The following is a 17,879-nucleotide window of genomic DNA, read 5'->3' on the forward strand; positions in this document are numbered from 1 at the left end:
CCAACATGTTCTTCATTAAACTTTTCTTCAATATTTGGCTGTCACTGGAGGATTACAGGTTTTTTTCTGAAGAATTAAACAAAAAAAAAATGCAATGAAAAGAGACAGTCATTAGTTCTGTATTAAAAACCTTTGAAGTACCAAGGTATGAGAGTTGTTTTGATTTACATGTGTGTCTGTTTAGCAGTGCATGAAGAGAAAATATCAGTTCTTTCCTTGCTAGCTTGCTGAAAAGTATGAAACACAAACTGACAACAGGAAAGGATAGAAAGAATTTGGTTTTAAACATCAGTTTGAATGAAATGCAGTGAATGAAAGCAGAACTGATGTTTCCCCTGTATTTCCAGGGATATTTTCGTATGTCTTAGTTCCAAAGTGCTCTCTCTTTTATTAGAGAAAGAGTTTAGTTTCAGCTTGAAAAAATATCACATCACATTCATATACAATGCCTTTAATTCAGATGGATCTTGGAGACTCTTAATAGTATATCACACAAACTAGCTTAATTTCAGTATTGCATATCACTAAATGGAATCTGCCCATCGAGAGGCTATGTGTGCTGACCCTGCAAAAGATAAAACCGGGAAACAAAAAAATAATGCAGTATTCAGTTTAAGCTGCTGTGGAAATTTGAGCAGGCAGCATGTTCTGAGGAATTAATTTTGGATAAAGGCTAATCTGCCACCTACCTCTGCGGTTGCTGGAGAGAGGGGCTGCTTCTCTTAGCAACTCTAAGCAGGGTCCTGATGTAGGTAGTATGAAATGCTGTCTGGAAGGAACCCAAGACCCTCTCCTTTTACTGTACAAGGAATCTGATAAGAGTCAATGCCCATACCTGCGATTAATCTGTATGAATACCTACAATTCATTGTGTAATAAGTTTGTCAGCTTGCACCTTTTGCTCTGGGCCATTAACAAAGAGATCAGGATTTAGTTGCACAAATAACACAGAGGAGCTTATGCCTACAAAATATATTTCTGTTTTTACCATCAAAAAGCAAAATTACAGAGAGAGTTTCAGGTTGGTTAGCTGTACGTGTGCTTGAGAAACAACACCGTATTTTTGAGAGATGGTGTATCCTTGATAAAAATTTTTAGTCTGCTTGATCAGAATAAATTGTTCATGTTTCTGTGTTGGGAGCAAGGAGAGCATTTACGGCATTCAGCAACCTTAATATTTCAACGTATAGAAAAAAGGTATGGAAAGCTAACTCTTGGTACCTTTTCAGGACGGTGATAGCATCACAAATCCCTCTGTGAAAGTCCCAGTTGCTTGGTGGGTCATGCAGGAGGTGAGCACCCTCACCCCTCCATGGGAGGTGCTGGCCTTTGTTTAACAAACCTCTCCCATAACAAACCAGGGCTGTGCACCCAGATTGAATTGCAGCTTGGTTGTGCCCCTTGTCTGCCTGCTTCTCCCCAGGTTGTTGAATTTGTGCAGCTGGGACATGCAGCAAGCCCCTGGCTGGTGGCTTCCCATGTACCTACTGCGGCAGCCTGGTCCCCAGAGCTGTCAGGGTCTGCCGTACCTGGGTGGCTGTGCCCGTGGGGAGCCATCTGGGCTGCAGCCGCAGTATGTGCTCCGTGTCCTAGGTCAAACCTGGTCGGCTGTGCCCCATCGTGCTGCGTCAGGCAGAGCCGGGGCTGCTGGTGGGGAAGGACCGTGCAGGAGTGGGAGGTGTGGGCAGCAGGATGGAGTGCATTAGGAGCATCCAGGGATGAGGGGAAGGAACCTGCTTTGGAGTTCAACAATGGTACCAATGCTCTGCCCAGCCTGCCCGAAACAGTGCCGGTACTGCCATTGGCTGTCCCGGCAGCACGCCCACGCCGCAGGCAGGCAGCCAGGTGCTGCTCCTACAGCACAGTGGGCATCCGCCTGTCCTGTCAGCTTCTGCCATGAGACCCCAGTAGGCTGCTGTCGGGGGACCCACTGATGCAACGGGACCCTACAGCAGACAGCGTTGCTGCCTACGGCAGCGGGAAGCCCTCTGCAACACTGGGGTCTACATGGTGCCATCCACCGAGGTGGATGCGATGTGCTTGGCTACTTCCCGTGCCCAGACAAGGCGCAGCTCTCCTCCAAGGAGTTCCCTCCATGTGTTCCTCCCTCCCCAGCACACTGCCAGTTTTAATCATGCTTCGGCACCGTTCATCTCGGGCACATGCCAAGTGCCCTGCGTTCCCACCGGAAAACAAAAGTAGCGAGGCCAGCAATGGGGGGGGACGGGGGATAAAAAATAAGTAAAGGCCAGAGTGACTTCAGAAAAAAGATACATAGAGGAAGGGAATAGCAAATGCTGCTGGTTAATTGAAACTGTCCTCATACAGAGAATCAGTCTCTCTTTTCATCAAGTAGTAGGAGAAAAGAAAGCTGCTTGATACATCTTGTGATCAAGGAATTAAGCCACACATCTCTGAAACTTGCAGGAAGAGAAGGAAGCCAGAGCTCATTCAGTCAAAGCAGAAGCTGCATCTAGAGAAGAAAGAGTTTGCTTGAAGATAATTTTCTTTGAATAGTAAAAATTACCATTCCAAAACATTTGGGTTTTTTTCAGTATTTGTTTCACCTGACATTTTGCCACTGTGTACATTTATATGTGTGTGTGTGTGTGTGTGTGTGTATATACACACACACACACATATAAAGATAAATTAGAAAAGTAGACTATTTGTTTGTGCTGTTTGTTTGTACACATGACATGGGAATAGTTTCTGTCATGCTGTTGTAGCTTGGGAGCAATTCACGGACAGGGTTTTCCAGAGAGCAGCACTTGAAGAACCGGCACAGCTGTACTCTCATCTTGCGTGCAGGCATTTCACCTCACCAGCCAGGAGACATTGCTAATCTAGGTGTATTTTCATAAAACAATTTTGGGCTTCCCTTTACGTCTGGGGTGGATGGGGTTCTGTTCTAACTTCAGTGCCTGCCTGAGTGTTGTTTGTGAACATCTGGGAGCTCCAGGCATGGGAGAATTGGCGCCTGTGCTTAAAACCTGCTGATAGCTGTTGTTTGTTTAGGTGTTGTCTGAGTGTGTGAATGTGGAGCTGTTTGCTTCATAGAGGTGGCTGAGTGAAGCAAACAGTGAAGTTAATATAGAAATTAAGCTTCAGTGCTGAGACCATGTTAATTTTTCACAGAGTGTTCTGCTCAAGTGGTGCAATGGGCTATTTCTTTGGTTGCATCTATGTTCCCGTTACAGTAGTTGTCTGAACTGTTGTTGTAAGGGCTAATACTAAGTACAATTTTCTGTGAATACTACAGCTTCTGTGATGGAAATGTTTTACTGGACAGTGTACTTAAGTTATCGCTTCACCTGCTATTAAAATCATACGTAGTATGAAAACCCATAAGTTGTTCGAGGACAGTAGTGTTACCCAGCAGTGCTTCTGAAAATCTTAACAATTGCCTACCTGTCTAAGGGGAATGTGATCAGATAGCAATGTCCTGAATTGAAACAAATAGGCTTAATAGAAAGCTTTAAATACAACAAGCGGTTTGCATTTTTAAAGATTATTTTTCTTTGTTTGTGTGGAGGTGTTTACATTCCCTGGAAGAGTGAAATGCATTTAACCAACAATGTGTCTCTTCTCTCTTAGATTACAGAAGTTTGTGGAGCCAAGCGCGTGGGTTATTTTGGCCCTGCTCAATTTTATATTGCTTTGAAGTTGATTGCGGCAGCGCAGTCAGGGTTCCCGGTACGGATTGAGAGCATTAAGAATGGTAAGTAGCAAATTTTCCTTGCGGCACTATGCACTTGTTTCTCACCTTCTTTAATGCTTGTCAGCTCTCCGTGGTGGTAAACTTTTTCTTCTAATGTGTCTGTGAAACAATTGTATTTTGAGGTGCAGGAGGAGAGTAGAAGGTAGTGTTACATTCTCTAAATGACTGGTAGAAAATTGTAGTGAATTACATGTATGGCAAAGCTGAGATGGCATTCCCCTCTGGAAAAGGCATTACCAAAGGAATGGCACGAGTGACAGCTGATCAGTGCTGAGAATGCATTTTTCTTTCACCTTCAGCCTCTAATCTTGACAGCTGTCCAGAGTGAGAGCTGATAGCTGCTTTGGGTGGAGGCATGTTGTGGGGGATGTGGGCAGGTCACGGGTCCCCCTGTGCAGGGCAGCTTGCAACACTCATCTGTTTTAGCAAATAATTCTGCTGAAATAAATGGATAATGGTGACAGAATCATCATGGTTCCTATCAGTAGGTATGAAAACGTGTATTAGACGTAATTTAAAACAGCTTTGTTCTTCCCGGTGAATTGACAGTAATATTAAATGTACCATTTTTGATGGAGAAAAGTGCTTCTTAAAAGAGGCTTATCAAACTCAAGTGATGGAGAGAGAAAGCAGGTCCCTTTTAGCTGCGAAACCTTGATAGCAATTAAATGGAAGAAACTCAATGTTCTTGCCTTGGTGATGCATGCTCTGCCTTGCTGGTGCGCGCTCTGCCTCAGCACGGCTCAGGCTTCAAAACACGAGACTTTTTGCTTGGGCTTCAAGGTTTGCCCCCTGAGCTCCCATATCCTAGGCGGGTGTTCGAACTGTGTCGTGAGGCTGTGCTCTGAGCAAGAGTGCTTGCCACCGTCCCGCTGAAGGCAGCGGTGCGACCGTCCGCGAGATCGGAGGGGAGGTAGGAAAGGCAGGACTTACCCATGGCCTCGCAATCGGGTCGCTGCTCCCAGCGCAGTGTCTGCTCTGCTGTCCCTGCGAAGGGCAATGAAATGTAAAATTCACCTATGTTAGAAGGCAGAGGGAGGGGGTTCCCAGGTCTGCCCCATCCTGGTGGGGGGAAGCCAGGCTGGCAAACACATGCAGACCTGTGTGAGCTGAGCTCCTGCAGTGCACAGCTCCTGACCAAGTGGAGGGGGTCGGATGCAGCCGGCATGGTTTGGTTTGGTGCCTCACTGGCAGGGGAGTTTAAACCAGGGGTGAAGCGGGGCAGCCTGGGTTTGTCTGTCAGTTTTCCTTACAGACAGCTTGTGCACTCTGTCTTGCATTGCAGTCTTTAAGGATGTTAATTTGAAAAAAATCAAAACAAAACACCAACAAAACCCAACAAACTCTATTAGAAACTCAAAAATAAGTGAGATTTACTGTATATGTTTTACAAGTACAGCATCTGCAAATAAGCCACAAATTTGAGTGAAGAAGGGTACTTGCAGTCCTTGTATTGATATCCTGCTTGCTTACTGTTACCGAAATGCTTCCAGCGCTAATTACATTTTCTCTTGAAATGCGTGAGTGCCTTTAGAGTGGGGTGAGTAACATGCACAAAACTCCAATTGATTTCTTTTTCTTCCTGGTAGTAGCTGTAGGTGATTTGTAGCTGTAAGTGTAGATGATTACAGAGTGGATGTGTGGCTTTGCTAGTTTTGAGCATTCTGTTAATTTTAATTGTATTGATTTTTCAGGGTGACTGTGCACAAAAATAAATGGTGTTTCTTCAAAATAATAGTGAATTGTCTTAAAGAGTGTCAAAGTGTTGCTCTTCTGCTCTGCAGAGCAGATGTGACATGGGACCTTTTGACACAGTCGTCTCACCAGGCCTCAGCGTGATCTCTGAACCCTACCATTTTCAATTTGTTCCTTTTATGATGGCAGTGTTGTGGATACTGTGATCCTGACTGATTAATTCATCAGTTCCACAGTTTCTGTGAGAAACTATTCTTTTCATGACAGACAACGTTTTGAAGGCAGGAAATGAGTTTGCTGCTTGCTTTAATAACGTGCAGAAGGCGTATTGCTTTCTCTTTGCATGGAGAGATTATAGATTAAGCTAGTGAATGTAGCTTTGTGTAACATTCACTTTTTTTATTAAGACATAAAATAATCACAGGAGTTCCACACTTACAAACATTACAAAATATAAATAGTACTCTTCTATAGATAAACTCTTCGTTGGTTTTACAAGACAATACTGCTTAAAGTACTTCTAATGTTCTGTAGTCTCAATTGAATTTTTCTCTCTTTTAATGAAGAATTGCCTCTGCCGCGGTTTATGGCACTGAAAAATGACAGTGAAGTACGTTACGGGACTACAGCAGAACTCCATGGAGTTAAATTTCAGGTTCCACATGCAACTTTGGAAAAAAATTCCTACAAAAGAACAGATGAAGGGGACAAACAGGTAACAGGCCCGTCTCCTTCAGGCCAATGTGTCGTTATGCGTCCCCCTTTGGGATCCAGTCCTGTAAATTGATTACACTCATGTGGGCTTACTCAGTTTTGCGGTACTAGACAGGAGATGAGCTCCTGGTGTGCAAATAGTCTCCATTTGGGCTGTGCTCTGATTTTGATTCGTCCCAGTTGCATCCCTGAAGGGAATGTCTCTACACGAGTGCGTATAAAGCTGTCGGCCCTGTAACATTCTGTATAAGCTCTTTCAGTGTTGTCCTCCCACTCAGTCCAGCACTGTTTCTTGGAGAGGACTAGGGGAAGAGCAGCAAATAGAAATCTCTGTGAAACAGAACAGGAAAGCGAGCAATTTCTCGTGGCCAGTATGATCCTTAGTCACTACAGAAACATTCAATTGGAGAAGAGGTATTGAATCATGAGCCACCATTTCTGTGTAGGATAACGCCACCAGGTTTTCTTCCATTCTAGTCTCCCCCAGGAGTAGTCCAGACGAAATCTGCTTTTCTTTTGTCCTCAGTGAAACATCGTCCCAGAGTCTGTTGTTCTGAGTTGCCAATTTAATAAAGCTGTCTAAGGGAGATTTATATTACCTCTATTTAGGAGAGTTGAGAGTGCTTATTCAGATACGAGTGGCTTCACAGTACAGCCTTGATTTTCATAATTTTCCCCAGGGCTGACACCTTCTCTTCTGGTGCCATATCAGGTTGCGTTGTAAATGCCTGATGGCAGATGCTTTATCTTCCCATAGCGTGCACACACATTTATCACACAATGTGTTGGCATGAGTAATGGTGTTCCCAGCCTGAGGTCAACCAACAGGAATGAGCTGATGACAAGATACACGGGTGGAATAACAGGATGAGGAAGAAGAACATGTATGCCTGTCTGCCTGTGTGTACTGACACTGAAGCAGAACGCTACCCTCAAACCCCTGGCTCCATCTAGGTTATCTCTGTTGTGTTATATTTTCCTTTTTTATTCATTGAACTGTTTCAGGATCGCATCATCTTCTCAAACAATCTGTAAGTCAAGGTAAAGACAACGCTGTAGGATAGATACCCAGTAACACCTACAAATCCAGAGAGTGCTTAAAATACCAAATTGGAGATTTAATTTAATTGTGTTTTATATGAAAAATGCTCTCCCACAAAGAATGCGCTCACCCTAACTAAACGTATTGCTTGAATTCAAAGATACCCACTCACATTCAGCATTCTACATATACTTCTTCAGGCATCTTTTGGAAGTAAAATTCCTTAAGCTGTTCACTGTAAAGCTTTGCTATGACATTGCCATGCTTTACCCCTAGAAGGCTCGATAGCAGATTCTATCTTTACAGACAGAAAAAACCTTTTGTTTTTTAAAAATCCTTTTACTGGAAATATAGAGCCTCAGGGAACTACAGTGTTTGCTTTTTCTTTGTCCATCACGCTGTATGCGTTCAGATTGCCATGCAGAATTACTTGGTTGTTTTGCTGTTGTCTCAGAATTCCATTTTTGTGTTGGTGTGTTTTTGACATAGGAACCCAAGTCTCCACCGATGTCTCCAATCTGCTCGCCTCCTGCTTCTCCATCTACTTACCAGAGAATACCCTTAAGTTATGGATATGGTAAATCAAGAGCTGGGCTGGAGCAGCAGCATGGAGGTAGGATAAAAATTGGGATGTGCACATTGTATTAGATTTTTTTTTTGTTTTTTTTCCTCAAAAGCATCCAGATTTCAAATTCAACTGACAATCAGCCTAATGATTTTAACATTTAATTAAACTGTATTTTGGAAAACGATTCAGTTGCCTAATTTTATTTTGATTGTTCAGTCCTGTTTGTGAATATTTTCAGAGTGCATGATGCTTGTGGTTTTATTAGAGGGGAAGAAAAGCCCACTCCTGATTTCAGTAACTGCTGTATTAGTTTTGAGATTGGCAGTGAACCTTCCTTTGAAGGAAAGGATGATAATCTTTCTGGTTTTGTAATGGAAATAACAGTAGGACATGAATGTAAAAACAGTCTCACAATGTAACTTAGGCAAAACAGACAAAAATAAGGCACTACATAGATGCTCTGTCCTTGATCTCACTGCCATTAGAGTAGATGGCAAAGCATTCTGATTTCAGTAAGAGGGTAGTGGGGTGGAAGGCAGTTTTACTAGGGCTTTACAACCTCCTTGTTAATAGTAAGTTGCCTGGGTTTGCATAATCGCAACGTCTTGTGACCAAGATGCTGGCCATAGTAGGCATTGGTGTATACCATCTCTCTCCACCATCCCTCCTGCTTTCAGTTAGTGCGTTTGCAGTGAGGAGTGGAGCAGGCTAGTCCTCTAGCTGTTGTCCTTGTTTACAGATGTGTGAAAAACCAGAGCTATTACAACATTTTGAAACTCACTACGACCATGATAAGAATGTGTTCAACACTATGAAGTGGCCTCACATGAAAAAATCATGCCAGCACTGAGTCACAGCCATTCGTTTGCTGGTTAGGTAAACTGCTGCTTGTTCAGAGAGAAGATTTTTCCCCACCCGACCCTTGGCATAACTGATCAAAACAGTGATGGTTGACTTCTGAAATAAGCAACACTATTGAGGTCGTCTTCTGGTACGACACATGTTCTGGTTCAGTGAAGAAGGCATGGCAGATAGCTCACACCCTGAAGAGCCGTGCAGGAGGCGGCCATCAGGAGCGGCCGACAGTGTTACACATCATGCGCTCTGCTGTTCTCTGGGACTCTTGTCCCGGATCTGTCAGTGTTGCGGAGAGTATTTTGGGTGTTTGGGTTTTTTAAATTTTCCTCTGAATTTGATTGCAGTCATAACTTTGGTGAAATTTCTCATGGAGTCAGTGGCTGTGCAAAGTGGGTAGACAGAGCAGCGTCCAATCCAGTTGTCAACTTCTCCTAAAATGAGTTATTCAACTGCTTGAATTTTGAAGGTGATAAAATCCTAGAGGTATAGAACACTATGCTTATTTTCCAGAAAGGGATTCTCTCCTATTTTAATCCCACTGGGGATACTTCAGGCAAATGTGTTGTCAGTTGCAGTAAGCAGGTAACATTTTATGGCCCATGCTGTACCAAGTGCCAGGCTAGGTACCTACTGATTCTTCCTGGCCTTTAAGGTGTGGACCCTTCCAGTTTTCTGAAGACCACTCGAAAAGGTGGGTCTGAAAGCCACTGCGTTAGTGTTACACACAGGAGGTGCTAGGGCCACGGTGCTGAGCTGGGTGGGCTGTTCTGTACTGCAGGTCTGACCCTGAAACTGGACAGTCTGTCTTCAGGAGCAGCCTTTCGCACTGCAACTGTGACTATATACCTTTTTCTTGATAGTTTTGGAAGTTTCTCTTGCTAGCAAACACGCAGCAGTGTGGCCTTGTACTTAAGTCTCTCCAAGGGCATCTGTATTTTTCCCAACTTCCTTCCCATGTTTTTTTCTGAAACTGGAAGTTACTCATACAGGAATAAAAATAGATACCAATACAGGACAAGACCACTTAGGAAAGCAAAGGAGTTAGGAGTATAATTTTTAAGGTCATCCTGAGCTTAAAATTTTTAAGTGGGTTTTTTTTTTTTTTGGTCTCACTTTTCATCAAGAATCTTTTGGGTTATGTCTCTCTAATGCAGCTTGTCTTTGTAGTGCTAAATTTTAAATAGGCTGGCAGCAGAAGTCCTCAGCTCTGTAAGGGTTTGCAAGTGAGTTACCTTTGTGTTTGCATACTTGACCTATTTTAAAACATTTTTCCTAAATGTGCTGTTATGTCACCACTTACTGTATTTGTTGCACTGGAATGTAAGTGAATTATTTTAGCAAAAGTAGTAGTAATTGTTGCTTTTCTTTATACTAACTTTACTGTGAATAATGCGAAGTGGTGAGTCGTGTATTTTGATTTTCAACAGAAATTAGGGAAGAGGGTAGAAAAGTATATGGAAAATTGGTGATTTACTATTTGATATCATTATCAAAGCATTTTTTTTTTTTGCAGCTCAGTTGAATTATTTCTTCTTATTTGTAATGTGTTCTTGTGCTTTATATGGTTGTAAGTATACAAAATGTGCAAATATATAAACAGAGTATATAAATATATATTTCCACATGATGAACAGTTATTTCTGTTATCTAGTAATATATGACAGTTTCTATCAGTAACATCTGAAGACTGATGTAACATGAAAGACAAGTATGTGACTGGAATTTTGCTGCAGAAGACAAAATGGATTTTGATACTGGGTTCACAAGCTAGATTCTTTACCTTGTGGTATTTGATTATTTCCTTTAGCCAAGTAGAATCTTTCTGATTGTCCTTTCGTTTATATACTTTATTTTAAATGTCTGTAGCTCCTTATGAAGTCAGACACTCTACTCACCAGCAAGATGGACCATCATCAGGGAGTTATGGAGCCAAACCTGCACTTACCTGTTCAACTCCTAATCGGGTAACGAATTGCATGTTTTTCTTTGGTAGTACTACTAATAAAACAACAGAGAAAAAAAGGCGGAAGAATTCGCACTTCAAAAGTAAAAAGTGTTCTCCATGGTGCTTTTAGACTAGAGGCTGAAGTGTGCTTTTTTATTATATGAAAAAGAAAAAAACCAAGGCTGATGGGAAGGAGAAATTAAATTAAATAATCCAATTAATTAAACTGCTGAAGCTAAATTGTCTACATTTAGCCCATATCTGGGGCTGAACTGTAACAGTTGCTCTGTCACCTGATGACCTCTCACCAGCCAGGAAGGGGAATTGAGAAAGGGAGAGCAGACCTGTGGGTTGAAGTGAAAACAGATTTAATGAAATAGCACTACTACCAACAAAGGTATACAAGGTTATACTCGGCCCCATGAATACCCAGTGGTTGCGGTCGAAAGGAGAGCAGTCCTCAGGAGCAGGGAGAAGCCAGAGGAAGCGTGGGAGGAACCCCATAGGAGCTCCCCTTCCTCAGCAAACCTTCCCCCTTTATGATGACCATGACATTAGGGTACGGGCTACACCTGTAGCTCACTCAGGTCAGCTGCCCTGGCTGACTCAAAACTGCTGACATCCTGCCCAGCACGGCTGGGCTGTGATTCTAACCCAGCCAAACCAGGACATAAGCAGAATGAGAAGCACCAAATAGCATATATAGGAAAACTAGACTGAGAATCTTCATTAAAAAAAATTGAGGTTATCCTAGCAAAAGTAAAACATACTGATTTAAAATACATGAGGTTTCACTGAGATTCCTGCTTGATTTAGAATGCCATCTGTAACACACGCACAGAATTTATGGCCCAATATTCTGCGTGTTCTGTTTTTTTCACCCCAGTTGGTTAAATCACATCTCAAACAGAATAAATGAATTTCTGGATATTTGTTTGCTTTTATGAGATGGGTCCTATGTTTTCCTGCTGGTTGTAAAAGCAGATCTTTCTGATGTTCCAGTGTGCCTGCTGTGCACTGACTATTAAAACAGGTAGTGTCTCCTAAGGGACAGCTTTTTCTGAGTAAGTAAGACTCAGAGACTCTGTACCTTTTGCTGACTGCTTAGCACCCCACACCCATAACAAAATGTCACCTGGAGCCTCAGGAAAAGATATACAGGTAGTGTCACATAATTTGTGCTAACTTGAAATGAAATTGGGTGCGTTTGTGTAGCACTTTGAAGTGAAAATTAATTTACAACTTTATGATCTTGCCTGTTTTGGGGAGCTTTTGATGTATTTTAGAACTGGTGTTTTGGGTTTGATTCCTAGGAAATGGATAGCTATGTCAGAGAAAGGGCTGCGGAGCTGTTGGAGCCTGATTATTGTTCATTCTTGTCCTCCCTCTTTAAGACTATTGTCATCCAGGCTTAAATCTTGAATGCTAAGTCATTCCAGTGTTACAAAGGCACTAATTGTACTGGCAGCCCTCTTCTAGACACCACCCCCCAACCTACCAAACATACAGACCTCCCTTAAAAAGTCAATCAGAAAGTAAAGACATAAATGGGTAAAATGTCCTTCTCCTCCAGAATATTCTTTTTCCCAAAGTAGGATTTTTACTAAACTGTGGGAAGTGACAGAAGGTGGAGGTGGTCTCTAGGGGTTTGCATGTCTTCCTGGCTTGGTGTAAAGCATGCTGAGTTACCTGGGTGAGTGGAGGGTCCAGAAGCAGTATAGCTCCATAGTTACAGCACCACTTCTAGACTAAATACATAGTTTCTTAGCAAAGCTAAATTTTCATGCACGATGCTGCATAAATACAGCTTTAGGTCCTTTACTGGTTCCATCCGTTTCAGGTGTACAGTGTGCAGTTCAGGGTTGTAATGCATAGCAGCCAAAAGGAACCCCCAGAGTGAATCCAGAGGTAATAAAGTATGACTTGGACTTTCCTTTTTTGTGGTCAGCAGGAGTAAGATTTCCTTTTTCTTTTAGCTTTGGTCATGTAAAACTTCCTTTAATTGCCTGGGTAAAGATACCTAATATGAGCCTCGGCTTTAACAGGTAACTAGTGGGATGGTAATCAGTGTGGCTGTTTCTGCTTGTCTTTTTAAAGTATGTGTCTGCTAATAGAACAGAGTGAATCTGGTTTCTTGAGGTTCCCAGTGCCCTTCTGGCCCCCGGCCTGCGGCCGGTGCCAGCGTCCCTCCCTTCAGTCTCTTTCAGCGGAGCGGGAGCAGCAGGACAGCAGTTCCCACTATGCGGATGACCCTTGGAGGATAACGGAGGAGCAGCGAGACTACTATGTCAACCAGTTCAGGTCCCTGCAGCCTGACCTGAACTCCTTTATTTCAGGTAATTTTTACCCAACACCGTGCGTGTTGAGTATAGGGACCAGGCTGAGAAGTGTTAAGTAGGTAAATTAATTAGTTTTTCTCTCTGTAGTGAGTTTATAAGAAAGGGTTGATTGTGTTTTCTCTTTAAAGGCAGACAACTCAAAAGAGCAAACCAGTACTGTGGCCATTATATTTTTTCCTAAATGTCTTGATTTTAGAAAAATCCTTGCATCTAAGGGAGAAGTGTTGGCAATTCAGTAAAAGTTGAAATGAGCTCTCTGTATTTTATCCATGATATTTATGAATCACACCTGCAGTGTATATTGAGCTGAAAAACCTCTTAGGATTGTGCTTGCTTTCCCAGCAGAAATGTGTCAGTGTCCGTGTGATGAAAGTGAAGTGTGCAGTTAACTGTCCCGTGTGGTCAAGCTGGAGTGTTTATGGCTCTGAGGGACTGAGATTTTGGTGATTAAAAGCAAATCCTGGAGAGCACACAGGTGGTAACAGTTTTGTTAACAGCATATTGAGATTACATTTCCATCCTGAATCGGAGTATCAGGCTGCTCCTGAGGGGAGCTGCTGTGGGTACAGACAGTTGGTCTGGCAAAGTCTTAAGTTGAGGTGGGTTTACTGAGCCCTGCTGTATTACTGGGCTTCAGGAGGCTTGGGCCAGCCAAAAGTTTAAATAAATTACCTGGTGCTGACAGAAATTAGTGTTTTGCCAGTTCTTTGCCTCAGTTAAGCCTCCTCCACAGAATTTGCTTGAAAGAGAACATGGTTGTTCAACAACATTGTATTTCCTCACTGACTTATATATGTGTATATGCATGTATCCTGTATACATGCATATAGAGGCTCTTGGGTAGTTGTGCACTTTTCTTTATGTTGAGCAAGGTTCTTGGGCAGTCCTTGCCCATCCAGAATTACTGTTTATAAATTATAAATGTGAGCTTCCACAACATCCTAAAATAATTAAGCTTGCTGCAGGGCGATAGAGATGCTAGAGGTTTACCCAAATTTAAGAAGTTATTTGAGAAATCTGTGATTGAAAAATCTGTCAGAAGTTATTGAATATTTAAGTGCTACCACTGATTGAGAAAGTTCCTGAATCACAGGGGTGATCAGAGGTTGGAGGATATTCTGGAGCTACATTATTATGATGTGGCTTTGTTATGGTCACGCTCTCCTCTCTTGGCATCCGGTGTGGGAGAGGACATGCTGTGCTAGGTGAGTCTTAGACCTGCCCCAGCGACAGATTTTCTTACGTACTGCAGTGGGTGATCTGACCTGAATGCCCAAGGGCAAGAGGACTATAGACTTAGAAGTCTGTGTTTTATGTTGCCTTACATTTTGTAAGCCAGTATCCCAGAGGGGCTTCCAAGGTACCCCAAATAACCTTGGCATGTGAAGAAGTGGATTTGTTAGCTAGAAGAAGAATGAGAAGGGCTGTAGTGGCAGGGTGAGTGAGGATGCCTGCAACAGGACAGTAGCTATATGCTATCTGAATCTCCTGGGGTAGTTTTTCTTTTTGGTTTTTTGTTTGTTTGTTTTTTTGATAAAATTGGAGCCACTACAGGGAGAAGTCATGGTTGAAGCAGCATCTTGGGAGAGCAGTGCAGATGCTACAGCGCTGTAGTGCCACATATATGGCTTCTGGGTGAAGCAGAGCCGTTTGTGTCTGCTCTTTCATCATTGATGACTTACTAATTATGCTGGTTAGAATCACTAGTGCTAAAGTGTGTTTTCCTTTATTTGTTTTTCTGATATGGAGGGAATGGGGAAATGAGGTCAACAGCTCTGTCTGGCTTTCTCTGTCACTTATTCAGCAAGAGACAAATGGTCCAACAGTTATATTAGCATCCAGTTAATCTGAGTGTCTCTTGGATGTAAAGTAACCAGCTGCTGCTAGCACGACAGCCCTAGCCAAAGGTAAATAATTGGAGAATTAGTTTCCAATGGTTGATAAGGCATGGTTTCCCAACAGGTTCCGTGGCAAAGAATTTCTTCACAAAATCAAAGCTGCCCATCCCGGAGCTTTCTCACATCTGGTAAGTACTGTAATAGTGTTGGGGATGTGTATCTTGTTTTTTTAAAAGATGCCTAATTCAAGAGTTCTTGTTAAATTTTGAAAAGTGTCTTCAGTTATAATTATTTCTCTTATCTCCAGAATCACTTTCAGGCCCAAGCAGCAGGGTTCTCATTGATCTTCCCGACACGCTTGTTTTCTGGAGAGATGTTCGCCTACTCAGCAGGACTGGGAAGGTTTGAACAGAGATATAACCGAGAGCTGTTCTTAAGTATATTGTAAGCAACATCATTAGCTCAACAAACTGACATTTTTCATGAAAAAACACAGAGGAGAGCACCTCTGGAATGTTTTAGATGTGCTGTTGGGTTTATGTTTCTGGCTGTGTTTTGTCAGAGGAGGCCTAATTAATGCCTAATTTTTAGTAAGTACAACTACATAATTCATCAGTGCTTTTCTAATGAACCAGTACACTTACTTTTAATGAGCTTATTTAGAAATGATTGCAGATGGAACTGTACATGATAAAATTTGACAAGGATTCTATTATATTTTCATAAACACCATGGTGCTTTGTAGTTCAGCGTCATCCTTACATCTCAGATAGGAAGAACAAACAGTTTTAAATGTTGATCAGAAATGCTGATGGAGGTTTTACTTTTATATATGCTTTTATGAAGAGAGATGAGAAGAAAAGCTTGCAAGAGCCTAAACATCTGTTGGGGTCAAAGAATATGTCTGGAATCTTTTCAAAGCGGATTGTCAGTTGGGAAAATAAAAAAACCCAAACAACTGAAGAAACATAGTGTTGGGGGAAGTGAATATTGGAATTTAAACTTAAGCTTACTGAAGAAAAATGGATTAACCCACTATGTTAACAAAACACATTTTATTTCTACTGTGGATGCAAGTTATTTTCTGGGCAAAATTTAAAGAAAAGTATACTTTGCTAGTAGATAACTGTAATTTTGTGATGATGTGATTTTTCAGGTTGTGTTGCTGTGTTAAACACATAGGGTATTTCAGTCTTTGTCACTATAACCTCAACAGCTTGAAAAATGCTTATTATTACTTTGCAAGAGTAGGATGTATTATGTTTATTTATTTTAGTCCATGTACTTGTGATAAAATATTACTCAATTCTTGCAAAAAGTTAATTTATAAAGTTGAATTCTTGAATTTCTGAAGTGCATTTTTAATGTTTCAGAACCATCCTAGAATTAAAGAGAGGACCACTTCAGTGTGAAGTTAACAGTAACATTTAAACTTGTCAAGAGCATTAATTTGGCTCTTTCCTTGAGGCTAGTCAATGGTGCTAGGTAACCGTTGCTGAAGTCCATTTTTAACTTTTTTTGATTGAATTGTTTTGAGATCCTGCATGGATTGTCCAAAAGTGCTTCCAACCATTGGAAAGTTAATTTCACCCTTGGAAGTACAGGATATGTATTTCATGTTACAACATACACATACCATCATATTGTACAGTATGATGTATAACAAAAAATGTACTTTATTAAAACAGAAAAAAGTGACAAGTCAGTATTAGAAAATGAGCTTGCTTCCACTTCCCCGAGACAAACGTACGAGCTAGGATCAAGTGCAAATGACAGAGATGCTTGTCTTGTATTAAAATACCCCTTGTCAACGTTGCATTTCTGCCTCCCCTGTGATTGCACGCGTTATGTTTCCCTGAGGTAGCGGCTTGCGAAACGTGTGCCTGTTGTACCCACAGGGAGCTGAGTGACGTGGATTGCGACGGGGCACTGACACTCCCGGAGTTTTGTGCCGCCTTCCACCTCGTGGTTGCGAGGAAGAATGGTTACCAGCTGCCGGAGAAGCTGCCGGAGACGCTGCTGCCAGAGTACCTTCAAGCAGGTAACGTCCCTGCGGCAGGTCGTGGTCCTGTAGCCATCTCAGAAACCCAGTGTGCACGTAAGGTTTCATTTTCCATCCTGCAGGTAGGACGGGGTTCTACGCTGGGTAATGGCTCTCCAGTTGCTTTTTAATGCATGCATTTTTAATTGTGCTTACGAGGCGAAGGCTGAAGAAGGGCTATATAAAAGCCCAAAGTAACGATGCAAAACATAGCAGTTACCTGCCTCTTAATGTCTGCTTCTTTGCTCCAGTGTGCTTCAGGTGCCATTATAGCTAAAGTGGCAGATGATTGCCTGTAGCAAAGATAATCTAACAAGACTTACATGGCTTTTAACTCTTTTGCTGATTTTTCCCTTAAGTATCTCTTTCTTGAAGATGTGTTGAAAATGATACTGGACAGTTTTAGAACTTCTTATGTTAATATATATTGTTAGATGCAGTTACTGGTTGTATCAAAGGTTGAATTTTTTTGTAATTCATTTTATGTAATCCACAGAATCTTCTGTAAGTAACTTGCAGTAATGACGGGGGGATTACAACAGTTTGTGTAGCACAAGAATGAATTAATCCAAAATGTAATGTACAGTAACAATGTGCAGTGAGAGACCTGCCCTTTCATTTGTTCTTTTCAGTTTTGTCTCTTTTAATTATAAATGAACATTGAAATATATACTGTTCCATCTAAAAAATGTGCATGACTTTCTAGGGCAAGGAGGATTAATCACAGATGATAATTACAGCGCTAAGGGATAATATTTAAGACCTAATAAAATCTCCATTAAATTTGATGACACTGACTATATTAAAAGACAGGAAAAGAGCAAATCAAGCTGCAGTTAGGAAAATTAAATGTTCACCCTGTATCAGATTTGTGAAGTAATTTCTGGTGGAGTCATGTTCCTTATAATCCACTATCTTCATATCCAAAGCGAGAAGCTCCTGTAAAACCTGCACTTCTAAGTCTTCATCACTTTTAGTCTCTCTAATTACATTCCCCTGCCGGTACTACAAGTACCCTTTTCCCTCCAGGACCACCACTTTGGTCGCTACTCTTGCTCCTGTTCTGATAAATTAGCTTGTGAACTCCTCCATGCAGGTTCATGTTGATGTGTCTTCAC

The 17,879-nt window shown here is 41.8% G+C and overlaps 1 protein-coding gene across 2 annotated transcripts in view; it reads left to right on the forward strand.

Moving 5' to 3' along the window:
* REPS2 (RALBP1 associated Eps domain containing 2) overlaps positions 1-17,879 on the forward strand; it is a 97,778-nt gene that overhangs the window by 30,924 nt on the left and 48,975 nt on the right. For both annotated transcript variants that reach the window (XM_086464470.1, XM_086464411.1), the window contains exons 2-8: positions 3,598-3,721; positions 5,983-6,131; positions 7,662-7,785; positions 10,465-10,562; positions 12,741-12,879; positions 14,845-14,908; positions 16,619-16,761. In XM_086464470.1, coding sequence (XP_086320596.1) covers positions 3,598-3,721; positions 5,983-6,131; positions 7,662-7,785; positions 10,465-10,562; positions 12,741-12,879; positions 14,845-14,908; positions 16,619-16,761 — 841 coding nt within the window. The remainder of the gene's footprint in view (positions 1-3,597; positions 3,722-5,982; positions 6,132-7,661; positions 7,786-10,464; positions 10,563-12,740; positions 12,880-14,844; positions 14,909-16,618; positions 16,762-17,879) is intronic.

Source organism: Leptosomus discolor, chromosome 1 (assembly GCF_034619465.1).
Source record: "Leptosomus discolor isolate bLepDis1 chromosome 1, bLepDis1.hap2, whole genome shotgun sequence".
Classification (NCBI taxonomy): domain Eukaryota; kingdom Metazoa; phylum Chordata; class Aves; order Leptosomiformes; family Leptosomidae; genus Leptosomus; species Leptosomus discolor.